The 22,181-nt window shown below is 37.5% G+C and overlaps 1 protein-coding gene and 1 long non-coding RNA gene across 2 annotated transcripts; one reads left to right on the plus strand and one right to left on the minus strand.

The window, feature by feature from the left end:
• Positions 1 to 7,701: 7,701 nt before the first annotated feature.
• On the minus strand, positions 7,702 to 11,311 carry LOC145694158 (uncharacterized). Its single transcript, XR_014132946.1, has 2 exons — positions 10,940 to 11,311; positions 7,702 to 8,411 (listed from the first exon to the last, which is right to left on the minus strand). It is a non-coding gene; the product is annotated as an uncharacterized LOC145694158 (long non-coding RNA).
• A 10,050-nt stretch (positions 11,312 to 21,361) lies between these two features.
• Positions 21,362 to 21,763, plus strand: LOC145661046 (uncharacterized). Its single transcript, XM_081726484.1, has one exon. The coding sequence runs from the start codon at positions 21,362 to 21,364 to the stop codon at positions 21,761 to 21,763; it is 402 nt and encodes a 133-aa protein (XP_081582610.1).
• Positions 21,764 to 22,181: the final 418 nt, after the last annotated feature.

Raw genomic sequence — 22,181 nt, forward strand, 5'->3', positions numbered from 1 at the left:
AGCCGCCAGGTTCTGGGAGACATTTTGAGGAGCATTTCAGGTGTAACTTGAGTGAAAACTTCTTTTACTGCTTCTGTCAGTTCGAAAGTGGTATCCTAACGTTTTTGTGCAACGATGCCCATAATGAACTCCCATAGCGCACTATCACAGATGGTGAGTTCTGGGTTTCTCTCATGTACCCAACAACTTCCAATAACACGTTCTTCAATACTGTAACTGGAAGTATCACACAATCTGGAACAATGGAAAACCTTACATTTGTATTTATAAAGGAGTAATGGGAAAACTTACATTAGCATTTATCAAGGGGTAACGGGACTTTCTGGCCACCCTGTAGACTCTACTACTAGACATATACTTTAATACTAAATACTATTTCCAAGAAAATGATGTCAACATACACACATACAAAATATTTAGACAATATAAATGAATACTTATTATAATCCTGCAAGTGTTATAAAAATCTTCCGCTAATTTCTTTATCGTCACGTACGATTTCTCTGCTTTGTTATCATTCATTCATTTTAGTCTTATTCGCCCTCTCCCTTCTATTTTTGCATCATACCCTCTAGGACGTCCATCACGATACAAATCCTTCTTACCTAATATCCCAAACAGTTTCTGTTCCTGTTAATAATATCTAAAACTCTTCCTTTCAACCCCACCATTTCTAATACCCTGTCATTCATTTTCCGCTCGACCCAACTAATTCTCCCGTTCTTCTCCACACCCACACTTCAAAAGCTTGTAGTCATTTTTGATCATTTTTGCGTAATTTCTGTTTCTGTCCCATACAGTACAATACTCCACACGAAGCAGTGTATGAATCTTTTTCTCAACTCTTTATTCATAGTTCCACAAAATAGTATTTTCTTCCTCCTAAATGCTTCTTTCGCCATTCCTATCCTTACTTTTTTTTCACATTCACATTTCATGTCATTATTAATAATACTACCTAGGTATCGAAAACTAATCACTAGTTCTATTTTCTCACCTTCCACTTCTATATTTGACACCAATCCCTTCGTTCCAATCACCATGGCTTTTGTCTTTCGAACATTTATTTTCATCCCATATTCTTCACAGCCCTCCCTCAAGTTTTCTAACAACTTATTGTTTTCCTCTTCAGATTCTTCTACAGCCTCCATATCATCTCCAAACCATATACACCTAATCATTCTATCTCCTACCGAAATGCCGTCTTCATTTTGTAAGGTCTTTTCACTATTTCTTTTAGGTTGATATTAAATAATGTAAGCGAGAGACAGCATCCCTATTGAACTCCTCCTCCAATTGAACTCTCCGTTGTCATTTTCTCCCCTATTCTAAAACTTACTTGTTGGTTCATATATAAGTTTATTATGAGTCTTCGATCTTTATTTTCCAACCCAACTTTCTTTAGAATTTAAAACAACAATATTTCCAATTAACACGGTAATAAACCTTTTCTAGATCAATAAATGCCACATATACCTCTTTCCCTTTTTCTATAAATCTTTCACCGATCACCCTTAATAATCAAACTGCATCTCTTGTGCCCTTACCTCTCCTGAACATAATAATGCACATTAAACACAGTTCTTTTTTCTTTTAATCTAAATTTTCATATTGAATTGCGCCGGTACCTACTAACGCAATTAGTACATGTTCCTAATCTCCCAATATGTTTTTTTTTTTATCTTGGACGGGAAGAACCATGAGGAACGAACTTCTGAAGTACCTAGAAAAGACAAACTTAAGCACCACAATCGCCGTTGCTTGTTTCATGTGTGCAGGATCTTTCGGGCGAGTTCAAATGTACCGTCTACCTAAAAGCTACAGTATCTATTTCAGCATCCCTTGAGGCACAATCTATTCCAGTGCAATCCTCTCAACCGAAATAATAATAATAATAAAAAAGAGTTAACAAAAATATCACAATTACCCTGACGAAGTGATAGCAAACATCTTACACACGGTGCCTTCCAGTTTCCTAACTTCAAGCAGCCAGAGATCTTGGCAGAACATGCCAAAAATAATAGCCATTATTATTTGAATATATAAAAGGGTGATTCTTTTACAAATTCAGTTAAATAATTCTTGATTGGAACCACATACAGACTTGGTTTATATGTCATTATACAGACTGGAAAAACACTTCGAGCCTTATGAAGAGTCGCTCTGAAGCATGATTAGAATCATACTAAAGAGTTCGACTAACATATGTTTCCTGCAGTAATCAGGCTTTTAGTAAGACGCTAATCAAACGTCAAAACAACTCTGCATAAGGCAGTTCAAGTTTAACTCACGTATTGAGTAGTTGCGGAGGTGACCACACGCGGCGCCACCGGTCAGTCGTTGAAAATGGAGACTTTCGTTGGTGAGCTAAATGCGTATTTTGGTTTGAAGGAACGAAGTCAGCAACGAGTGTACAGCGTAAGTTTCGCATACAATACAGCAAGGAACCACCCAACAGACCAACAGTGTACAAATGGCACCAGACATTTGTTGAAACAGGTTGTTCTGTGCGACACACAACGGCTCCAGGGCGCTCACCCGTGACTGACGATGTGATGGAAGCAGTTTTGTCCACAGTCCTCGGAAATCTATACAATGTGCATTACAAGAAACTGGTATCCCTCAGACCACTGTTTAGCTCCTATGTCGTAGACGTTTGTCCATGAAGTCATACACATTGTCCTTGGTTCAAGCATTGAGTGAAGCGGATAAACATACCCGACATGAAATCTGTGTTACCATGTTTGATCGCATTAATGGTGATGAGTCATTCTTGAACAATGCGGTATACAGTGATGAATCAACTTTTCACCTTTCCGGCCGAGTCAACACACACAATTGTCGTACTTGGGCCACGAAAAATCCACATGCTCACATGGAGCTGGTTCGTGTTTGAGCGTCAAAATGAACGTGTTTTGCGATGTGTCCAGAGCAAAGGTGTATGGACCATTCTTCTTTGCTGAGAGCACCATCGCCTATCTTGATATGCTCCAGAACTTTGTTGTTCCACAGTTAGATGAAGATGACTACGATGGCCGCTTATGGTGGCAACAAGATGGCGCCCCGCCGCACTACCTGATAGACATAAGAGAATTTCTTGATCATCGTTTCCCAGATCAGTGTATAGGTCGTAGTGGATCAATTGCCTGGCCGCCGTGGTCTACAGATTACACGCTACTTGACTTCTTTCTGTGGGGGTTTGTGAAAGATAAAATGTACACCCCTTCCCTACCTGATAATGTTAATGAACTGAAACATCGCATCACACCAGCCATCGCGGACGTTTTCCATGAAATGCTGGCTACTGTTTGGCAGGAAAGCGACTTTGGTTGGGATGTGTCCAGGATGACCGCAGGTGCACACATTGAGCCAAAATGGATTTGTCACAAAAAAAAAAAAACTTGAAATGTTTTGCAGTATAATGACATATATTAAAATAAGTTTGTATGTGGTTCCAATACAGAATTATAACTGATTGAAGTTTTAAACCCTATAAAGTATCACCTTGTATAACAAGTAGTACTGAGCGACAGACTAACTAATCAACTTCCGGGCCAAATCGCTTAACCTCGAAACTCCCAATTTTGAGAGTGCATAGAAATGACAGTGAAATGAAATCTTTCAGTTTAACTTTCCACGATTATCCCTTTAGGCTAAGGGAGAGTGATAATTAAGGCAAATGAATGATGATAGAAGAATTGGTGGAATGATAATATAGGAGGAAACGGGAGCACCGTGAGAAAACCCACTAAAACGATGTTTTTCCTTACAATCTTAATTGGCAGGGAGTCGAACCAGGTACCAGGAACAACACGCATCAGAGTTAAGCGAGTGCTCTACCCCTGAGTCACCGTGCCCCGTGTATAGACATCTGACATAAGGTACCGATAAGGGATATTTTTTGAAAATTCGATAAAAAGAGGGAGAAATAAAGTAAAGAAATGATACTAAAATATTTGCAACATCTGAAGGTTAGAGACATAAAATTTGCTATGTGAACTTCTCATTTAAAATAATTAGACACGTGTTTCAGATTTGTTTGATATTTTATCTAGAAGGGAAAATAAAGTGCTGAGAACGAAAAATATTTAGGAATTACAATTTCTGAAATAAGATCCCATATCAAGAAATCTCTTAAGTTTAGTGACATGAAATTTGTCATACGAACTTTCCATTGAAAATAATTATTCACATGTTTAAGCGTTTTTCCGATACTTGACCTAGAAGGGAAGTAAATGGTTGAGAAGGAAAAACGACGAGAAGTACAATTATTTTAACAGCTTGTCCCATAAATAATGTCGTGTTTTCGATGACTGCTATAATAACGCCATTTGACAACAGACTAGTGAAGTAGAGGCCACGTGAAATGACGGCAAGCATCCAGAAGAAGAACGATTTGTTGCTTGTGTTTGATTATGGCAGCGTCGGAGGACCGGATCACATACGGCATATTATGTTAAATGAATTATACTAGGGATATCAGTCAGCGTAGCGACATGAAACATCAATTTCGTATATAGGTAGGATAGTTTGGATATGCGGAAGTACCAGATTAGTCTGGGGATACTAGCCTCACCGATGAGCAACGAGAAGGGACATCTGTGCAGCTGAGCAAGAACCCTTGCGAACAGCAGTGAAGGCAAATTCAATATATATTGTTGTAGAACTGGGCAGGGAACTCCATGTTACCTATTTCGACCGTTCATCGCCATCTACAGGATCTTAAGTACGTGTGAAAACTCGGTAAATGAGTATCCCATGCACTAACGCCTCAACAGAAGCAGCAGTTAGTGACATTTACAGTTTCTTTTCATCTGTCAAAGACATGAGCCATTTCTCGACACAATTGTGACAAGGAATAAAAAGTTAGGCCTCTACCTTAACATTACACGTAAACGTCAGTGAGTACCAAAAGAGGAGATGACCACAGGAACTGGGCCAAAACAGAACCTCCATCCCTGTGAAGTAATATTGAATGTTTGGTAGGATATCCATGGTATAATCCATTTTGAGTTATTGCCACGTAATAAGATCCAATCAATGCAGGTGACTACTGTCAGCAACTTGAATCCATACGGACTGCATTGTTGAAGAAACGTCTTACTCCGGTTCTTGGCATGGTGTGCTCTTCCACGCCCACTCACGTCAAGGAAGACCTGTGATAAGATCGAGAAATGTGTTTGGAAGAAAATCCCCATGCGGCGTTTTTACCACATCTTGCACCAACAGACAACTATGTATTTTGCAGCCTATAGAACCACCTTTCAGGTGAACATTGCTAGATAAGGATGGCATGCGACGAACTATGACCCAGTTATTTGCCTCCAGGACTGGTGATTTCTTTCAGCGGTGGATTCAACAACCGGTTGACAGGTGCCAGAGTTGTGGAGTCCGATGGAGACTATTTTCCTAGCTAACGGTAGTGTTATCGTTGTTTTCCTCACGGTGCAAATATATGACATTGCTTATGGGATGACGCAGTAATAATGTGCCCATATCTCAGAATCTCTCAAGATTAGAGGCCTGAAATTTTGTATTTGGACTTCTCATTTTAAATAACTAGATACGCGTTTCAGCGTTTTCTTTTTTCCATATTTGATTTAGAAAAGTAGAAAAGAGGTTGGGAATAAAAAGAGACGGGAATTATAATTATTATAAGGAATCCATAACTCGAATCTATATATAAGGTTAGGGACATAAAATTTAGTATTTACACTCCTCACATAAAATAATAAGTGATGTACTTTAGCGTTTTTCTTTTAATATTTCACCTAGAAAGGAAGAAAACGAAGTGAACAAGAAACGAAACCTGTGGGATTACAATTACTATCATAAAAGTTCCATATATGATAAGATGGCCATATCTCGGAGTTCCTTAACGTTAAAGGCATAAAGTTTGGTATTTGGACTTTTTATTTAAGATAATTTATTACATGTTTCGGCGCTTTTTCGTATTTGTCCTAGGAGGCAAAAAAAAAAAAAAAAAAGAGAGAGAGAGAGATAAGAAACATATCTCGGATTCCTTTAATGGTATAGACATGAAATTGAGTGTATGGACCCATCATTCAAAATAACTAAATAGGTGTTTCGTTTTTTCATACTTGTCGTAGAAGAGAAGAAAAGAAGGGAGAAGAGAAAGGAGTGGTGCTTTTTAATTTCTTTTACTCAGATATCCACATTTCGGAATCATTTAAGGTTAATGATATGAAATTTCAACAATTATAACTCCTCACAAAATCCAGATAGAAACCTCATTCTGATCAAACTATAATGAATGGTAAAAGTATCTTTGGTTAGTACAAATCTTATATAGTGTCGCCATCTTTAAACATGGTGTTATTATACTTGCTTTGTGACGAATAACTTAAACTATTAGAAATAAGGTAAAAACGCCTAGAAGTAAACGTTATTGAGAAGAATCTCACTTTTCTAACTAAATTATAATAATATTATTTCCCTGACTTTGAAACTCAGGGAACTAGTTCATTTTATGTACAGTATGCGGCAAAATAAACAGTACTGAAATTCGCGTACGGGTGGCGCTCAGATGGAATGTGGTATGAGCTGTGTGTGCCACATGTGTGCTCTGTTTGTGTGGACTAGCGTAGTTTGCAGTTGGTGCGAAGATAATGTTGCTCACAACAGAGGAGAAGGTACTTAGTTTCGAGCAATATTTCCGCTCATAAGGTGAGGGGCAGCGTCTCACTGCAAGAGATTAGCGTGGACGTCTACTGTATTGCTCTGGAGTGTTAGCTATGGCATATGAAGATTAAGATTTCATAAGTAACATATGGTTCAGTGATGAAGAGCTATGTGTACTTTAATCGCCATATCAATCGACAGTTGATTATTGACTCTGTCTTGCATGATTTGTGCGGCTTTTACCACACAAAAAATCTGTCTTTAACAACAATGGATGCAGCAAGACGAAGCTATTGCCCACACTGCAAGTGAGTCACTTACCCTTCTGCTCACAAGTGTTTGGACATCGCTTGATTTCCTGTGGAACGGATTTTCCATATCCTTCCCACTCCCCTCACCTCACCTCATGACTCGAGATGCCTACATACGGGGTATGCTGAAGGATTCAATTTTCCTAACAGATAACTTCTTACCACTATACCGGAGTTAAGAAAAAAGATTCGGTCATTTGCTTTGTCATTCCACCAAACCGTGTTCACTAACATTTTCTTCGATCTACAGGACCGCTATAAAGAATATGTGCGACATAATGTTCAACATTTTGAATACACAATGTACAAAAATGTTTCCTTGTAAATTTACTATAAGTGTTGAGTAACATTTAATTAACATCCAGTTGCCAACCTTTCTTATTTTTGATTATGTTGTACAAAAAATAAATAATTGTCAACGATGTGATTTCAGTACCGTTTGTTTTGCCGCATACAGTAGAACAAAATGTTAAAGTTTGTGACGTTGGTTTACAATGAAGCCTACTTTGCATTTTTTTAAAGAATAGATTTTACAATTGATTGAAATGAAAACAATATTGAAAAGGTATTGAACATATATATTACCGTCCTATGAAAACGTCTGATAATCACTTAATAAATAAATAAATAAATAAACACGATATGGGCGCCGAGTAGCCAAGCATGGACATTGTGAGTAGCAATGGTTTGTACGACAATGTTTGTTCTGCATGAAGTTATAAAAAATAAAATTTCGAACAACAAATAGTTACAAATATACTGAGAGAAGTTTATTTACTGTTGTAAATTTCTTAAGAATATAGTAATCAATAACCGATATTAAAACTTCACATTGTTTGTTAGAATATTTGGTGCTGCAATATCACAGATATTTGCTCTATGCTTACTTTCAAAATAGTTATCATAGTATGAATACACAGGGATAAAGATGGAATAAGGACTACAATCAAATTAGTAATACAAACTGATCAGTCATTAGAAGAATCATTGTCACGAGGTGGATCCGGTGACAGAGAACGTTCCTGGTTTTTACATAATACGCACGCACAAACATCAATATATTGAAGCCTCTGTATGACACATACACATGGACACTCCTCTGTTCTAAACATTTTGGTCTCTGTGCAAGAACAGCTAACCGTTTCCAATATTTCTTCTTAAGTAATATTTTCTGTTGTCCATTTTATTTGGGCCACTCACCACTTGTACATTAACACTAAGGATGCATTTCTTGATTCTAAATGTTTCAGTGCTTTTCCTGCGAGGATTTCTTTTTGGAATATATCTACAGTCAATATATCCTACAACTCTAGGAAAACTAGCCATTTGATGAAATTGAACTTCAGGAATGGGGAATCAATCACATATATCAGGCGACGAGCAAAGACTGATAATACTTTCCTCACAATCTGGCAAATTGTTGGGTGGCTCATGAAATTGGTTATCTTCAATGTGTATCTGTAAAACAAGCACAGAAATACGTTACATTAAAAAACATCAGGAATATTCTTACTGGAATCTTTTTTGCTAATTTTGCAACTTCAAAATTTATTCAGATGCACCTTTCCCGTGTGAAACAACGCTACCTATAATTATGGAAAGTCACATTTGTGTCTACTTTTGATTTAGGAATGAGTAGATGGAAAATGGTAAATATTAGCTAATTTTTAATAAAATCCCTTTTGGAGCAGCCTCACTGCCATTAAGTTTAACAACCCTAATTTACAGTTGTTTTTGTTTATTATCTGTAAAATAAATTAAATTAATCAGAAAATGAAAATTATAACTAAGTTTCTTAGATTATGTTATTTTTCATCAAATGCTGTAGCTAAGACTCACCTACATAATTTTATCAATTATCAATTATGAGGATGCAATGGGAGAATAAACTAGTTTTATTATTCTCGAAAGAGAGTTTGCTAAAATCCGAACAAGAACCTGAAGGTATAATCTTGACACCATTTCGCGGATTGTTGATAGGAAGAAATACCTACGTGTATATTCTTTTCTTTAACAACTTGTATAGTTCTTTATCTTGCTGAAAATCATGGAACTATGAATAAATTGATTTATTCTGTTGTTATTTTTGTTCTGAGCTATTTTCTAAAAGTATGATATAAATTAATTACGAAAGTGACTTTGATATTAACAAAGAGTATTGCGAATTATGCGATTGATTCATCAGAGATAAACTTTGATATAGACCACTGAATCATGGTTTTCAACTGCAAAACTTTCAAGAAAAGAAAAGAGCAATTATGGAAAAGATTGAAATATTGATTATTAGGAAAGATAAGACAAAGATAAGAACATAAACCTTTTTTGTATAATTCGCCATTAAAATATAATCACATAATCGCTGGTACCTACTGTTTATGTGACAAATAAAATTTTGCTGTGAAATGTTCAACACCATTAAATAATCGAAATTGTATCGTGTGTTTGGTGCTGTAACATTTTATTGGGGACTACAAAGTTCTATATTTTCTATTATACGAAGTGTAACCCAGTACGAGGGTCACAACGAAAGTTTTGAGATACGCATTGTTGTGGCACAGTGTTTGAATTCCAACAACTGCGTTCGGTAGCGGTATCCAGAGCGAAGAACCGAAGCAAGTTTCAACTCACCTCGCTTATCGGCGTGGCCATATCGCCTTCGCTTGTTTGTTGATGTGAGCAGTATATTCGGCTGTCTAGAATGGAGCTCGAAAGGGAACATTTTCGGGCAATGATCCTTTACGATTCCAAAGGTGGTATGAACGAGACACAAAGCCTTGACCGTTTGCAGGGGGCATTTGGGGACCTTGCTCCTTCCCGTGCTACAATTTTTCGGTAGTTTGTTGAATTCAGAAGAAGCCGAACATCGCTTAAAGATGATGAGAGAGCTGGACGTCCGGCAACAGCTGTGTCAGATGAAAACATTGCTGCTGTGGAACAAATCATTCGAGAAAATCCTCGAACAACTTTCAAGGACATTGAATCTACAGTGAACATTGGATCGCCAGCAGTAACAAAAATTCTTCATGATCATCTTCGGCTCAGGAAGGTTTCATCTCGTTAGGTGCCTCACACGTTGACTGAACAGCAGAACCGCATGCGTGTGGAATGGTGTGAAGAAATGCTTGCAAGATTCGATGGAAGCAATTCTCGACGCGTCTCTGACATTGTTACTGGTGATGAGACTTGGATCTATCAATTTGTCCCTGAAAATAAACGCCAGTCTACAGTTTGGATCTTTCCAGACGAAAATCCACCCACGAAAGTGAAGCGACCGCGAAGTGTGAGGAAGAGGATGGTCGCAACTTTCTTTTCCAAATCTGGCCATGTAGCAACTGTTCCACTTGAAGAACAAAGGACTGTTACTGCTCAGTGGTACACCACTGTTTGCCTAACAAAAGTGTTCCAGAAGCTTCGGGAACGGCGTCCAAAAACTGGATTGCGTGGGATCCTGCTTCATCAGATGCGCCCGCACACACGGCCAACATCACAATTCAGTTTTTAGAATCTACGGAGGTCAAACTTATGGCTCATCCGCCATATAGCCCTGACCTGGCCCCGTGTGACTTTTTTCTGTTCCCCAGGATCAAAGATCGCATGCGTGGGAAGAGATTTTGCAGCCCTGAAGAAGCTGTAGTGGCTTACGAGAATGAACTTTCAACACTTGAAGAAAAAGACTGGCAACACTGCTTCCAAAAGTGGTTTTCGAGGATGCAAAAGTGTGTACAGTGTAATGGTGAATACTTTGAGAAAATGTAAGTGTTAAATTGATTTTAAGTATGTAAGTTATTTCACATTTCAAAACTTTCGTAGTGACTCTCGTATATAATAGTATGGTCTGAAAATAATGAAAAAGAAACATGATTTTACTACTGGTAATATTGAGCAATAAAATATTAAACTAGTTTTTGAAGAAAACATAGTGAAAATGGCAGACTACATTTTTTTTAAATTCATATGTTATGTGGTTCATAGAAAATAGCGCCTACCTGATAGTTCCCATTCACATAGAATCTTAAAACCGTGAGTACTTTCAGAATTGCTGGTAGTGAACGTTCCCACAAAATAATATTTTCTAAATCGTCTCCCAGTAATGGAAAAATTTATCTCAGAAATATTACTTTCGAAAACCTGGACCGAGAAAAGAATACAGCTTAAAACCAAAACCTGAAACGAGAAATGAATACAGTTTGAAACTAAAACCAAAATCGACACACTTTGTGTAATAAACCTATGATCAACAGAAATAAAACCTAACCTAAACATTTCCAGTTAATACTTGAAAATCAAATGAGCGTGTTCGCGGACTTTAAAGGTGGAAGACAGGCCATGACCAGTATGGAGCACGAAAGTAAGTGTGGCGTTAGTAGCTAGGTTAGGTTACTGTCGTTTTATTTCATACCGGTACTTCAAAATAAAATTCTACTTCTGCGTAGAAGTCATGCTACAGAAATGACCAGGGCGAATATATGAACAATGGAAGCGAGACCGGTTTTTGAGTACATGAACCTTTGTACAATACGCATGTGCAGGAGACATGTTACGGAAATAACCAGGCGCGGAGATATGGATTACCGAATAGGCATTTATGTCCGCTCCTCATAATTTCCTTAACATTACTCCTACACAGGTGTATTCTCTGAAGGTCCCTGTATCCCTGCTGAAAATCTCATGAAAATGAGGAATATCACAATGGTAAATGACACTCAAGTCGAGCAGCGTATATTTGACGTACAAGAATATGGAGCAAACCAAAGCTTCAAAAACTACCAACCGTCACTGACGCGCCTGCTCCCTTCGGACGTAGCCCCTTGCTACAGAGCGGGGCCATTAGTTTTGCCCTGCCCTGACTCGTTTAGATAACATTTGTGGTTTTTAAAGGCTATCTAGCACAAATCGATTTTTGATTTTTGAATTGTCGTTTTTACAGCATGTCTGCACAGAGTATGTCATATAATGTTTAAGTCCCCCTAAAATTAATCTACACATATGAATGGAATTCCTTCCATAAGAAACAATTTACAAGAACCATTTCCTGAGCAAAAGAAGTCATAATTAATGAATTTAAACATGGATACTTAATCTGGAATAGTACCAAATTGTGAAAATTTTACATTGTGTACAATTAATGCCTACCTAACCTAATATTGTGTCTACTTCGGTAACAAATCGTAAACATTTTACATTTTATGTAATTAGTGTCTGCTTCCCTTCTATAATACAATTGCATTATACTTCTTGGCTAAAAACAACAAAACACTACATTCTTAATCTAATTATACGAACGTGCCGATATATTGAGATACAAGTTGAACACGTAAATAAATTTCCTTCTGCCAATTTAATTTTACACAAACACAAACCGGTATCAAGTATAAGATTTGTTTATACAAGTAATGAATTTTGGTAATAGGCTATATATAAAGTCCTACTTCCTTTTATCTTCATGTTCCTTGGCTCCTGAGTTGCATGATTTTCTGTCTTAACCTTGTGCAGCACCCATGCGTATGGTTCTTATGTTATTGTATCTTGCACTAGATGTATTACAAGGATCTACTGTGAAAATTAATAAAATAAGCTATTCTAACCTAAACCATCCCAACCTATTTTGTTATTGCAGTTAATTTTTAAAATAATATGTAGGTAAACTTGAAACTATAAATTATATTGGGAATTTTTTTTTACACATGGCTAAATGAAAATTATGATTAGAGCAATTTAAACATGGAATACAACGCCATGAAGTGAATGTCTCTTGGTTCAAAAAATAAGACGAAATAGTTAAAACGAAAGGTCCGAAGAGAGAAGTGCCCAACGAGAATAGGATCTACAACCCATAGAGAATATAACTGTAAAAACTCCCAGAAAAGTAAAAGGAAAATAAGTGGAACTACTCATACTTTGTGTGTACAATGAATATTTGTTATTTTTGTCACTATGTTACTGTTATTAAAATTAGCATAAAAGTTAAAATCAAGATGCATAGTTGACTTACCTGTATCTCTCAAAGAATTGATTATCGTTATACAGCTCGTGGATTTTCTATGTGCCTCGTATGTCTTGACGCATCATTAGTCATCGCAAAGTAATATTTTTTTAATATTTGTTCTTCCACATACATGACATTCAACAAAATCGTTTATTTCCATGCCAGAACACGAATCTCTATACTGTTAAAGAACTCAAGGAAGGCTTAAGGTTAGTCGATAGCTACCTTGAGTCAAGGAGAGATTTTCATTAAGGCTTCCTTGAACTCAAGGGTTCCTTGACATCAAGGAAGGGTTATAAATACCGATTTCAGTCAAGGGAGGCTTCTCAAGGAATCCTTGAGTTAAGGTAGCCTTAAGGAGTGTTTTTAAATATAGGCCTAAGACTGCTGTAATAAAACCTATATATAAAAAGGCTCAAGACTGATCCCAAGAACTATAGACTTATATCAATCCTCAGTAACGGTGCTAAAATATTAGAAAAATGTATAAAGAAAAGATTAGTTAATTTTCTTGAACAAAATAAATTATTTTCTTCAAATCAATATGGATTTCAAAAAGGTGCGGTGTACAATTTAACAGAGATTGTTTGTAAAAATGTTGATAAAGCTGAAAAAGTAATTGCAGTTTTCCTAGACCTTAGTTAAAGTATTCGACACAATATCACACAAAATTCTCTTAAATAAACTAGAAAGATGTGGAATAAGGGGCATATTGCTATCTTGGTTTAGCAGTTATTTGAAAGACAGAAAACAGTCCGTCCAAATAGGTAATTTTCAAAGCAGTTGTTCATATGTAAAACGAGGAGTCCCACAAGGAACTGTGTTTTTATATTACAGTTCCAATATTATTTTTAATTTATATAAATGATTTGTGTAATTTAAAAACTGTAACGTGGGTTCCTGTCACCACGGCATGGCGCGTCCTCAGGTTGCGGATCGAGGAGAAGGCCTCTAGATATAGAGGTTAGCTGCGAATATACTGAATAAGCAGTCGCCGACAGACGACTAGGAGTGGTCCTCCAGCTTGGGGGTTTGGGTAAGGCTAACACCCTCATCCTGTAAAAAAAGGTACTTGTTCAGAAACATTCACAAAAGCCTCGGACAAGGACTGATAACTTGGCACGACATCAGCAAAAGAAAATGGACATGAGATTTGGAACATGGGATATTAGAAGTCTTTATAGGGCAGGCGCGTTAAAATCTGTAACGAGTGAGTTAGAGAAATACAGGATGGACGTAGCAGGAGTTCAGGAAGTTAGGTGGGAAGGAAATGGATCTGAGAATTCCGGAAATTTTACGTTCTTTTACGGGGAAGGAAATAAAAATCACCAGTTAGGAACAGGGTTTTCGTTCACAAACGAATATTACCAGCAATTAAACGGGTTGAATTTGTTACTGACATACTTTCTTTTATTACTCTTAAGGGACGGTGGTGTGATATTATTGTTTTAAATGTACATGCTCCAACTGAAGATAAGGGTGACGATATAAAAGATAGTTTTTACGAAGAAGTGGAACGGATATTTGACCAACTCCCGCGATACCATATGAAGATTCTATTAGGGGATTTCAAGGCGAAGGTAGGACGAGAGGATATTTTCAAACCGATTATAGGGAACGAAAGTTTGCATAAGGAAAGTAATGACAACGGTGTTAGACTCGTGAACTTTGCAACATCCAAAAACCTAATCGTGAAGAGTACAAAATTCCCACATCGCGACGTTCATAAATACACTTGGACATCACCAGACGGAAAAACACATAATCAAATTGATCACGTGTTAGTAGATAGAAGAAGACAATCTAGCATAATTGACGTCCGGTCGTTTAGAGGGGCTGATTGTGACACTGATCACTACCTGGTAGTAGCGATAATACGGGAGAGATTAGCGTTGAATAAAGGTAATACTCAATGTCCGAAAACGGAGAGATTTAATTTAAAGAAATTAGAAGAGAGCCAGGTAAGAGAGAAATACCAGATTGAAGTTTCGAATAGATTCTCGGTTTTAGAAGACTCGGAGTGCACTAGTGTTGAGGATACTTGGATTGAAATTAGAGATAGCATTAAAAGTTCAGCAATAGAAAAATTGGGACACGCGGAAATACGTAGGAACAAACCATGGTTCGACCAAGAATGCATTAAACTAGCAGAGAAGAGAAAACAGGCAAAATTACGGTGGCTACAAAATCCGAATGAAATAACTACACAAAATTTCGCAGATATCAGGCGGGAAACTTCCAAAACTTTTAGAACAAAGAAACGCGATTTTTTGAAAGCTAAAATTAAGGAACTTGAAGATAATAGTAAAAATAAAAATATTCGGGACATGTATAAGGGGATCAGCGAATTTAAGAAAGGCTATCAACCTCGTGCTTATATATTAAAGAAATCTGACGGGACAATTCTCACTGATACGGATAGCCTCTTAAATAGATGGAAAGATTTCTTTGACGAGTTGCTGAACACGCAGCCAAAAACTAATGTGCGTGGAGAAAAGGAGATACACACCGCAGAACCGTATATTCCAGAACCCAATCGAATAGAAGTGGAAGCCGCTATAAAGAAATTAAAGAAACACAAATCTCCGGGTGTAGATGAAATTCCGGCTGAGTTAATTTTAGCTGGAGGCGAAAAATTGTGGAACAAGATACACAAACTCATTCTCCTTATCTGGAACAAGGAAGAATTGCCACAAGAGTGGAAAGAATCAATCATTGTTCCAATTCACAAGAAAAGCGACAAAACTGACTGTAATAATTATCGAGGCATTTCTTTTCTGTCAACGTCCTATAAAATCCTTTCAAATATTCTGTTAGCAAGATTGACCCCATACGCAGATGAAATTATTGGAGATTATCAGTGCGGATTTAGACGAAATCGATCAACTATCGACCAAATATTTACCATTCGCCAAATACTCGAAAAGAAGTGGGAATTCAATACCCCGGTACATCAACTATTTATTGATTTTAGAAAGGCTTACGACTCGGTTAGGAGAGAAACATTATACAACGTTCTTACAAAGCTTGGAATACCGAGAAAGCTAATTAGATTAATTAAGATATGTTTAAGTGAATCCCAAAGTAAAGTCCGGGTAGGAAAATTTTTGTCCACGAGCTTCCATGTCGAAAATGGCCTGAAACAAGGAGATGCGTTGTCGCCATTATTATTTAACTTTGTGCTGGAATACGCCATAAGGAAAATCAAAGATAGCAACCAGGGCCTAGAGTTGAACGGCATTCACCAGGTTATGGCATATGCTGATGATGTAAATTTAATAGGGGATGATAGGAGAACAGTAGAAATAAATGCAGAGATATTATTAAACGCTTGCAGGGACATGGGTTTAGAAGTAAATGCAGAGAAAACTAAATACATGGAAGTGCGTCGGGACCGTAATACGGCAAATTGTGGAGGCGTTAAAATATTAAATAATACTTTTGATAAAGTGGATACTTTCAAATATTTAGGATCAATATTAACAGACGAAAATCATATTCAAAAAGAAATTAAATGTCGACTAAAAGCAGGGAATTCGTGTTACTATTCGGTTCAAAATCTCTTGTCGTCGCGAATTCTGTCGAGGAATTTGAAGCTTAAAATATATAAAAGGATAATCATGCCTGTTGTTCTGTATGGTTGCGAAACATGGTCGCTTACTCTGAGGGAAGAACATAGACTGAAAGTATTTGAGAACAGGATCCTGAGAAGAATATTCGGACCCAAGAGGAACGAGAATGGGGAATGGCGAAAGCTTCATAACGAGGAACTACATAGTTTATACGGTTTACCCAACATTGTTAGGGTCGTCAAGTCTAGGAGGCTTAGGTGGGCAGGTCATGTAGCTAGAATGGAAGAAAGTAGAAACGCTTTCAAAGTCTTGACTGGTAAACCCATCGGAAAACGACCATTAGGAAGACCTAGGCGCAGATGGGAGGATAATATTAAGATGGATCTCTCAGAGATAGGAATACAAAGTAGAAACTGGATCCAATTAGCTAAGGATAGAAGTCAGTGGAGAGCTTTTGTGAACGCGGCATTGAACCTCCGGGTTCCATAGGCCATAGAGTTAGTTAGTTAGTTAGTAATTTAAAAATGGACGGGCATATACAATCATTTGCTGATGACACCTCTCTTATATTTACTGATAGAACATGGACAGATGTATTCAAGAAAACTGAAGCACAAATGAAGAAAGTGAAACAATGGCTTGATAATCAGTATTACCTAGGTAAATGCTGAAAAACAGGTATATGACTGGTTTTTGCCAACCTTAACAGGACGGCCAAAAACACGTCACTAAAATTGCATTATTGTCAAAATACTGAAAAATGTAACTGTAGTCCTCTTATTAGTGAAACTAAAGTAAAACACTTAGGTATATTTATTGATAATAATCTAAAATGGTCTTCTCACATTACACATATTGCCACAATATTAAGAAAATTATTATATAAATTTGTTCAATTACGAAACATTGTAAGCAAAAAGATATTACGTACTGTATATTATGCTCTTGTAAATAGTATACTTACATATGGTATATTAATTTGGGGTACTGCTTACCCTGCTCATTTAAAACCTTTGATTGTTCAGCAAAATAATATTGTAAGAATATGTTTAAACAAGAATTTTAGGAATGATCCAAAAAATGGATCAAAAGATTACGATCTGGGCCAAGAATTTTACGACTGATCAAAAAAATGCATCAAAGGATTGCGATCTTGGCCAAGAATTAGGAGCCACAAAAGTTCGGAACGACTCGTAAATCAAGTTTTCGTATTTTTTACGCAATGCGCACATCATACTGAGTTAGCTGATAGTTTGGGTTTGGCTGCACTATACGTAGTTCTCCACATACAAGGCGTACAAGAAAATGTTTGATTTAATGAAATATATCGAATTTTTTGGATCAGGCGCCACAAAATTTTTGAATGGCCCCTAAATCAAGTTTTCATATTTTTTACGGAATAAGCACATCATCCTAAGTAAATTGTTAGTTTTAGTTTGGCTGCACTATATGTAGCTCTCAAAATATGTGGCGTACAAGAAAATGTTTGATTCAATGAAATATTTTTAATTTTTGGTATCAGGGGCCACAAAATTTTTGAACGGTCCCTAAGTCTAGTTTTCGTATTTTTTACGGAATAAGCACATCATTCTGAGTTAAATGATAGTTTTGGTTTCGGTACACTATATATAGTTCTCGAGATCTAAGGCCTAAAAGAAAATTTTTGCCAGAAATATATTGGAACTTTTGATCCAAAAAGCGAGTTGAAAGTAGACTTGATAGACTCTATGACCAATTTTCAGTGTTAACACTTTCAAAATTATGTTCGCAGAACATATTAATATATGTTAAAAAGGATAGTAACGAATGGGACGTAATAGAACACATGTGTATAACAAAAAATGTGACAAACAAAAATTTTGAAACTAAAGCAACGAGTAAATCTATAACTCAATATCAAACATATTACAGAGCTCCGAAGATCTATAACGAACTTCCACTCCGAATCAAAGAGGAAAGTAATTTCAAAGCATATAAAAGGTTAATTTTACAGTGGTTAAAAGAATCAAAAAGTATTTAAAAAACTATTTTAGCTAAAAGTAAGAATTATAAACCTCATATGTTACGGTAAGAAAATAAATGAATAAAACATGAGAATCAGGCTCACACACAAGCATTTGCTTAAGTGAGCCATTTTCTATCTTTTCTTTATTCTTTGCATAAGAAATACAAAAATTTCGCAATATAGAAACAAGTGCACTAATCTGCCCAACACCGGAAGTTAGGCATGACTTCCGAAAGTACAAAGTCCTGTCATCTATAAATACCAGGTACGTTAAACTCTGTTAATAAAGGGAATTTAGGAAGTCTGATTTCCTTTGGAGAAGTAATAGCACTTACAAGTAAGAAATTTGACTTGCTAATTTCATTAGCAGTTAATTTTTCCTTATACTTTTAATTTATTCCATTAATATTTTGTATATTGTTATTTTTTATAATTTAGTTTGTTTATGTATTTTTATGTACATTCTATAATATATTGGGTACATCCAATACATACATTTTCTTCTTTCTTTAAATAAATAAAATAAAAGTGGTTCTCAACCTAATTCCTATCTTGATCCGCTCGTGTGAGTGCAAGACCGAGTGACTGCGAGCCCAGCTGAGAAATGTGAGTGTGAGCCCAAGTGACCGCGAGCGCGAGTGATTGCGAGAACAGTTGAGGGAAGTGGTCGGAAGCGGGATCCCAATTGAGGTAAGTGAGCGCGAGTCCAGTTGAAAGAAGTGGGCTCGAGCGCGAGCGAGCCTAGTGTAAAATGTTCATCTATGGTTTTTGTCCATGAGCTGTTTTGCTCACGCGGTATTTGCATGCGCTGTTTTGGTCTTTGCGTGGTTTTTGTTCATGCTCTGTTTTGTCCACGCGGTATTTGCATGCGCTCTTTCTGTTCGTGTGTGGGTTTTGTTCATTCGCTGTTTCTGTCCACACGATATTTGCATGCGCTGTTTTGTCCTTGCGCGGTTTTTGTTCATGTGCTGTTTTTGTCCACGCGGTATTTGCATGCATTGTTTTTGTCTTTGCGCGGTTTTTGTTCATGCGCTTTGTCCACGCGGTATTTGCATGCGCTGTTTTTGTCCTTGCGCGGTTTTTGTCCATGCGCTGTTTTTGCCCTTGCGCTGTTTTGACCGGATACCGTTCTGAATACGAAAACAATATTTCAGTGGTAGCGCTACTCGAAGTTGGAAAACCAGCTAGTGAATTTTTTTTTAACATAATAAAAAGCTCAACATTAGTCGCATGTTCATATACCGCACCATCCAGCGGTTCCTTAATACTGGGTCTGTTCAGGATCGACCGAGAACTGGTTAACTACGAAGTGCAAGGACTCCAGAAGCTATGAAAGCAGTGGCAGCGCGTGTGATTAGAAATCATGTACGAAAGCAGACAGTAATGACCCGTGAGATGAAAAATCTCCAAGCAAATGATTTCCAGACTACTCGCGGACGATATTGGTATTCGAACCTACCGATGGTCGATGGGACACTTTCTGACGCTGCGTCTTAAGGTGGAAAGGAAGCGTAAAAGTAAACGCCTGCTTCAGCGGTATGCGCAAAATCAGCACAGAGATTCTGTTCACCGATGAGAAGTTGTTGACTATCGAAAAGTGATAGAAGTTAAAATGTATGCCACATCAGCTCAGGAAGCCAGGGAGAAAGTTGCGAAAGTCCAGAGAGTCCATCATCCCGTGTCCGTCACGGTGTATGGGGAGTGAGGTATGCTGGCAGAACACGTCTCATTTTTGTGAGACAGGAGTGAAAACTAGTGCCTGGGTGCATCAAAACACTGTGTTGGAGTCTATAATGAAGCCAAGAGTGGCTGGCGCACATTGTCCCTGACTTCTTATTCACTGAGGACTGGTCCTTTAGCAACCCTGACTTTAATCCCCTGGATTACAAACTGTGGACAGTGCTTAAGGATGTTGCCCGCAAAAAGTGTCTTCCCACAGTTGCCAGTTTGAAGTGTTCTTTACTGGCTGCATTGGCGTCAATTCCCCTGGAGACAGGGCGTTTTGCCATAGAGTAGTCGCCCGCCAGACTCCGAGCCTGTGTGCTTGCTAACGGCGATATTTTGAAACATAATTGGTGCAAACTCGGGCCCGAAAAGGTCCACGCATGCCGGATGCGAACGGGCGTACCCAGATAGTGGAAAGGCCTCAGGCGAAATAAGCAGGAATGACCTGACGAATAAGCAGTCGCGGAAAATAAGGCTGAGAGAAAACCCAGACAGAAAATCATGGTTTTCAAGGTTGGGGGTTGAGCGTAGAGCTAACAACCTTGCCTCGTAAAAAGAATATTGTTGCGGAAACCCTAACCCAGTCTCGAGCTCCTTCGTGGCTAAGCGGTTAGCATACGCGCCTTTGGCGTGGGAGACCCGGGTTCGACTCCAGGCGGGAGCTCATGTGGTTTGGATTCCACGTTAATCAGTAGGTCCCGTCGCTGCTGAAAGAGACATTAAACTCAAAATCAACTCAACTCAAGCTAACCAGCCTCGGAATTGGAATGGAAACTTGGAATCGGAACAGAAGATTAAGAGGATAATGAGAAGGAAAAAGGATATAATACTAGCCACATGGAACATTAGAACCCTAAATAAACCCGGTAAACTAAAAATAATAAGAGAAGAGCTGGATATATACAAAGTGAACATTGCTGCATTACAGGATGCACGATGGCAAAGAAATGGAATAATTAGAACCGGCAATCATATATTGATGTACAGTAAAAGAAACACGAATACCAAAGGCATAGGATTTTTGTTACGGAAGTCGCTCCAACCATAAGTAATTAAATTATCACCAATCAACGACAGAATGTGTATCCTAAGAATAAGAGGAAAAATTTTCAATACGACAATGTTCAATGTGTACGCACCAACAGTAGAAGCAAGTACGGACGAAAAAGAAGAATTCTATACGAAATTAGAAGAAACAAGCAAAGTTCAAAGACATTATATTAAAGCAATACTAGGAGATCCAAATGCGCAAGTAAAGAAAGAAAAGATTTACGGAAGCACGATAGGAGAGGAAAGTCTACATGATAACAACAATGATAATGGACCGAGATTAATAGACTTTGCCAGTGAGAAGATGATCGTAAAAGGCACTTCGCAACTTAGAAAAGATGTACATAAAGAAACATGGGATTCTACGGATGGAAACACAAAAAGCGAAATATACCACATCATAATAGATAAACGACATGCATCAGACATAATAAAGGTAGAGGAGCAGATGGGGATACGGATGACTTCCTAGTTAGGGCTACATATAGACAAAAATAGATACAATGAAAACATAAAAGGAGAAAGACAGGAAAGACACAACATAGAAGGAATAAAAGATAGAGGATTGCTAAATAAATACAAGAGAAAGTTAGAGGAAAAGCTGGATATAGAAAGCGAAAAATGGAAATAAAATAGCTTAGATATAAAATAGAACATGCTGAAGTGCAGCATCAACAACGTAGTTGAAGAAATCTTAGGAAAGAAGAAACGGGAGAAGAAAACGGAATAGTTTGATGAAGAATGTGAAGCTGCGATAGAAGAAAGAAACGAAACCAGAAATAGAATGATACAGAGCGGACAAGATAATCAGTTAACGAATACATGAAGAAAAGAACAATAGCAAACAAAATATGTAGAAGAAAGAAGAGAGAATATGAGAAGAAAAGGAT

This window comes from Thermobia domestica, chromosome 9 (assembly GCF_964235325.1).
Source record: "Thermobia domestica chromosome 9, izTheDome1.hap1.1, whole genome shotgun sequence".
NCBI lineage: Eukaryota > Metazoa > Arthropoda > Insecta > Zygentoma > Lepismatidae > Thermobia > Thermobia domestica.

What these genes read in the sequence shown, in the direction of transcription:
- LOC145661046 (XM_081726484.1), top strand. Translation starts at nt 21,362, where the DNA reads ATGTTCAATGTGTACGCACCAACAGTAGAAGCAAGTACGGACGAAAAA.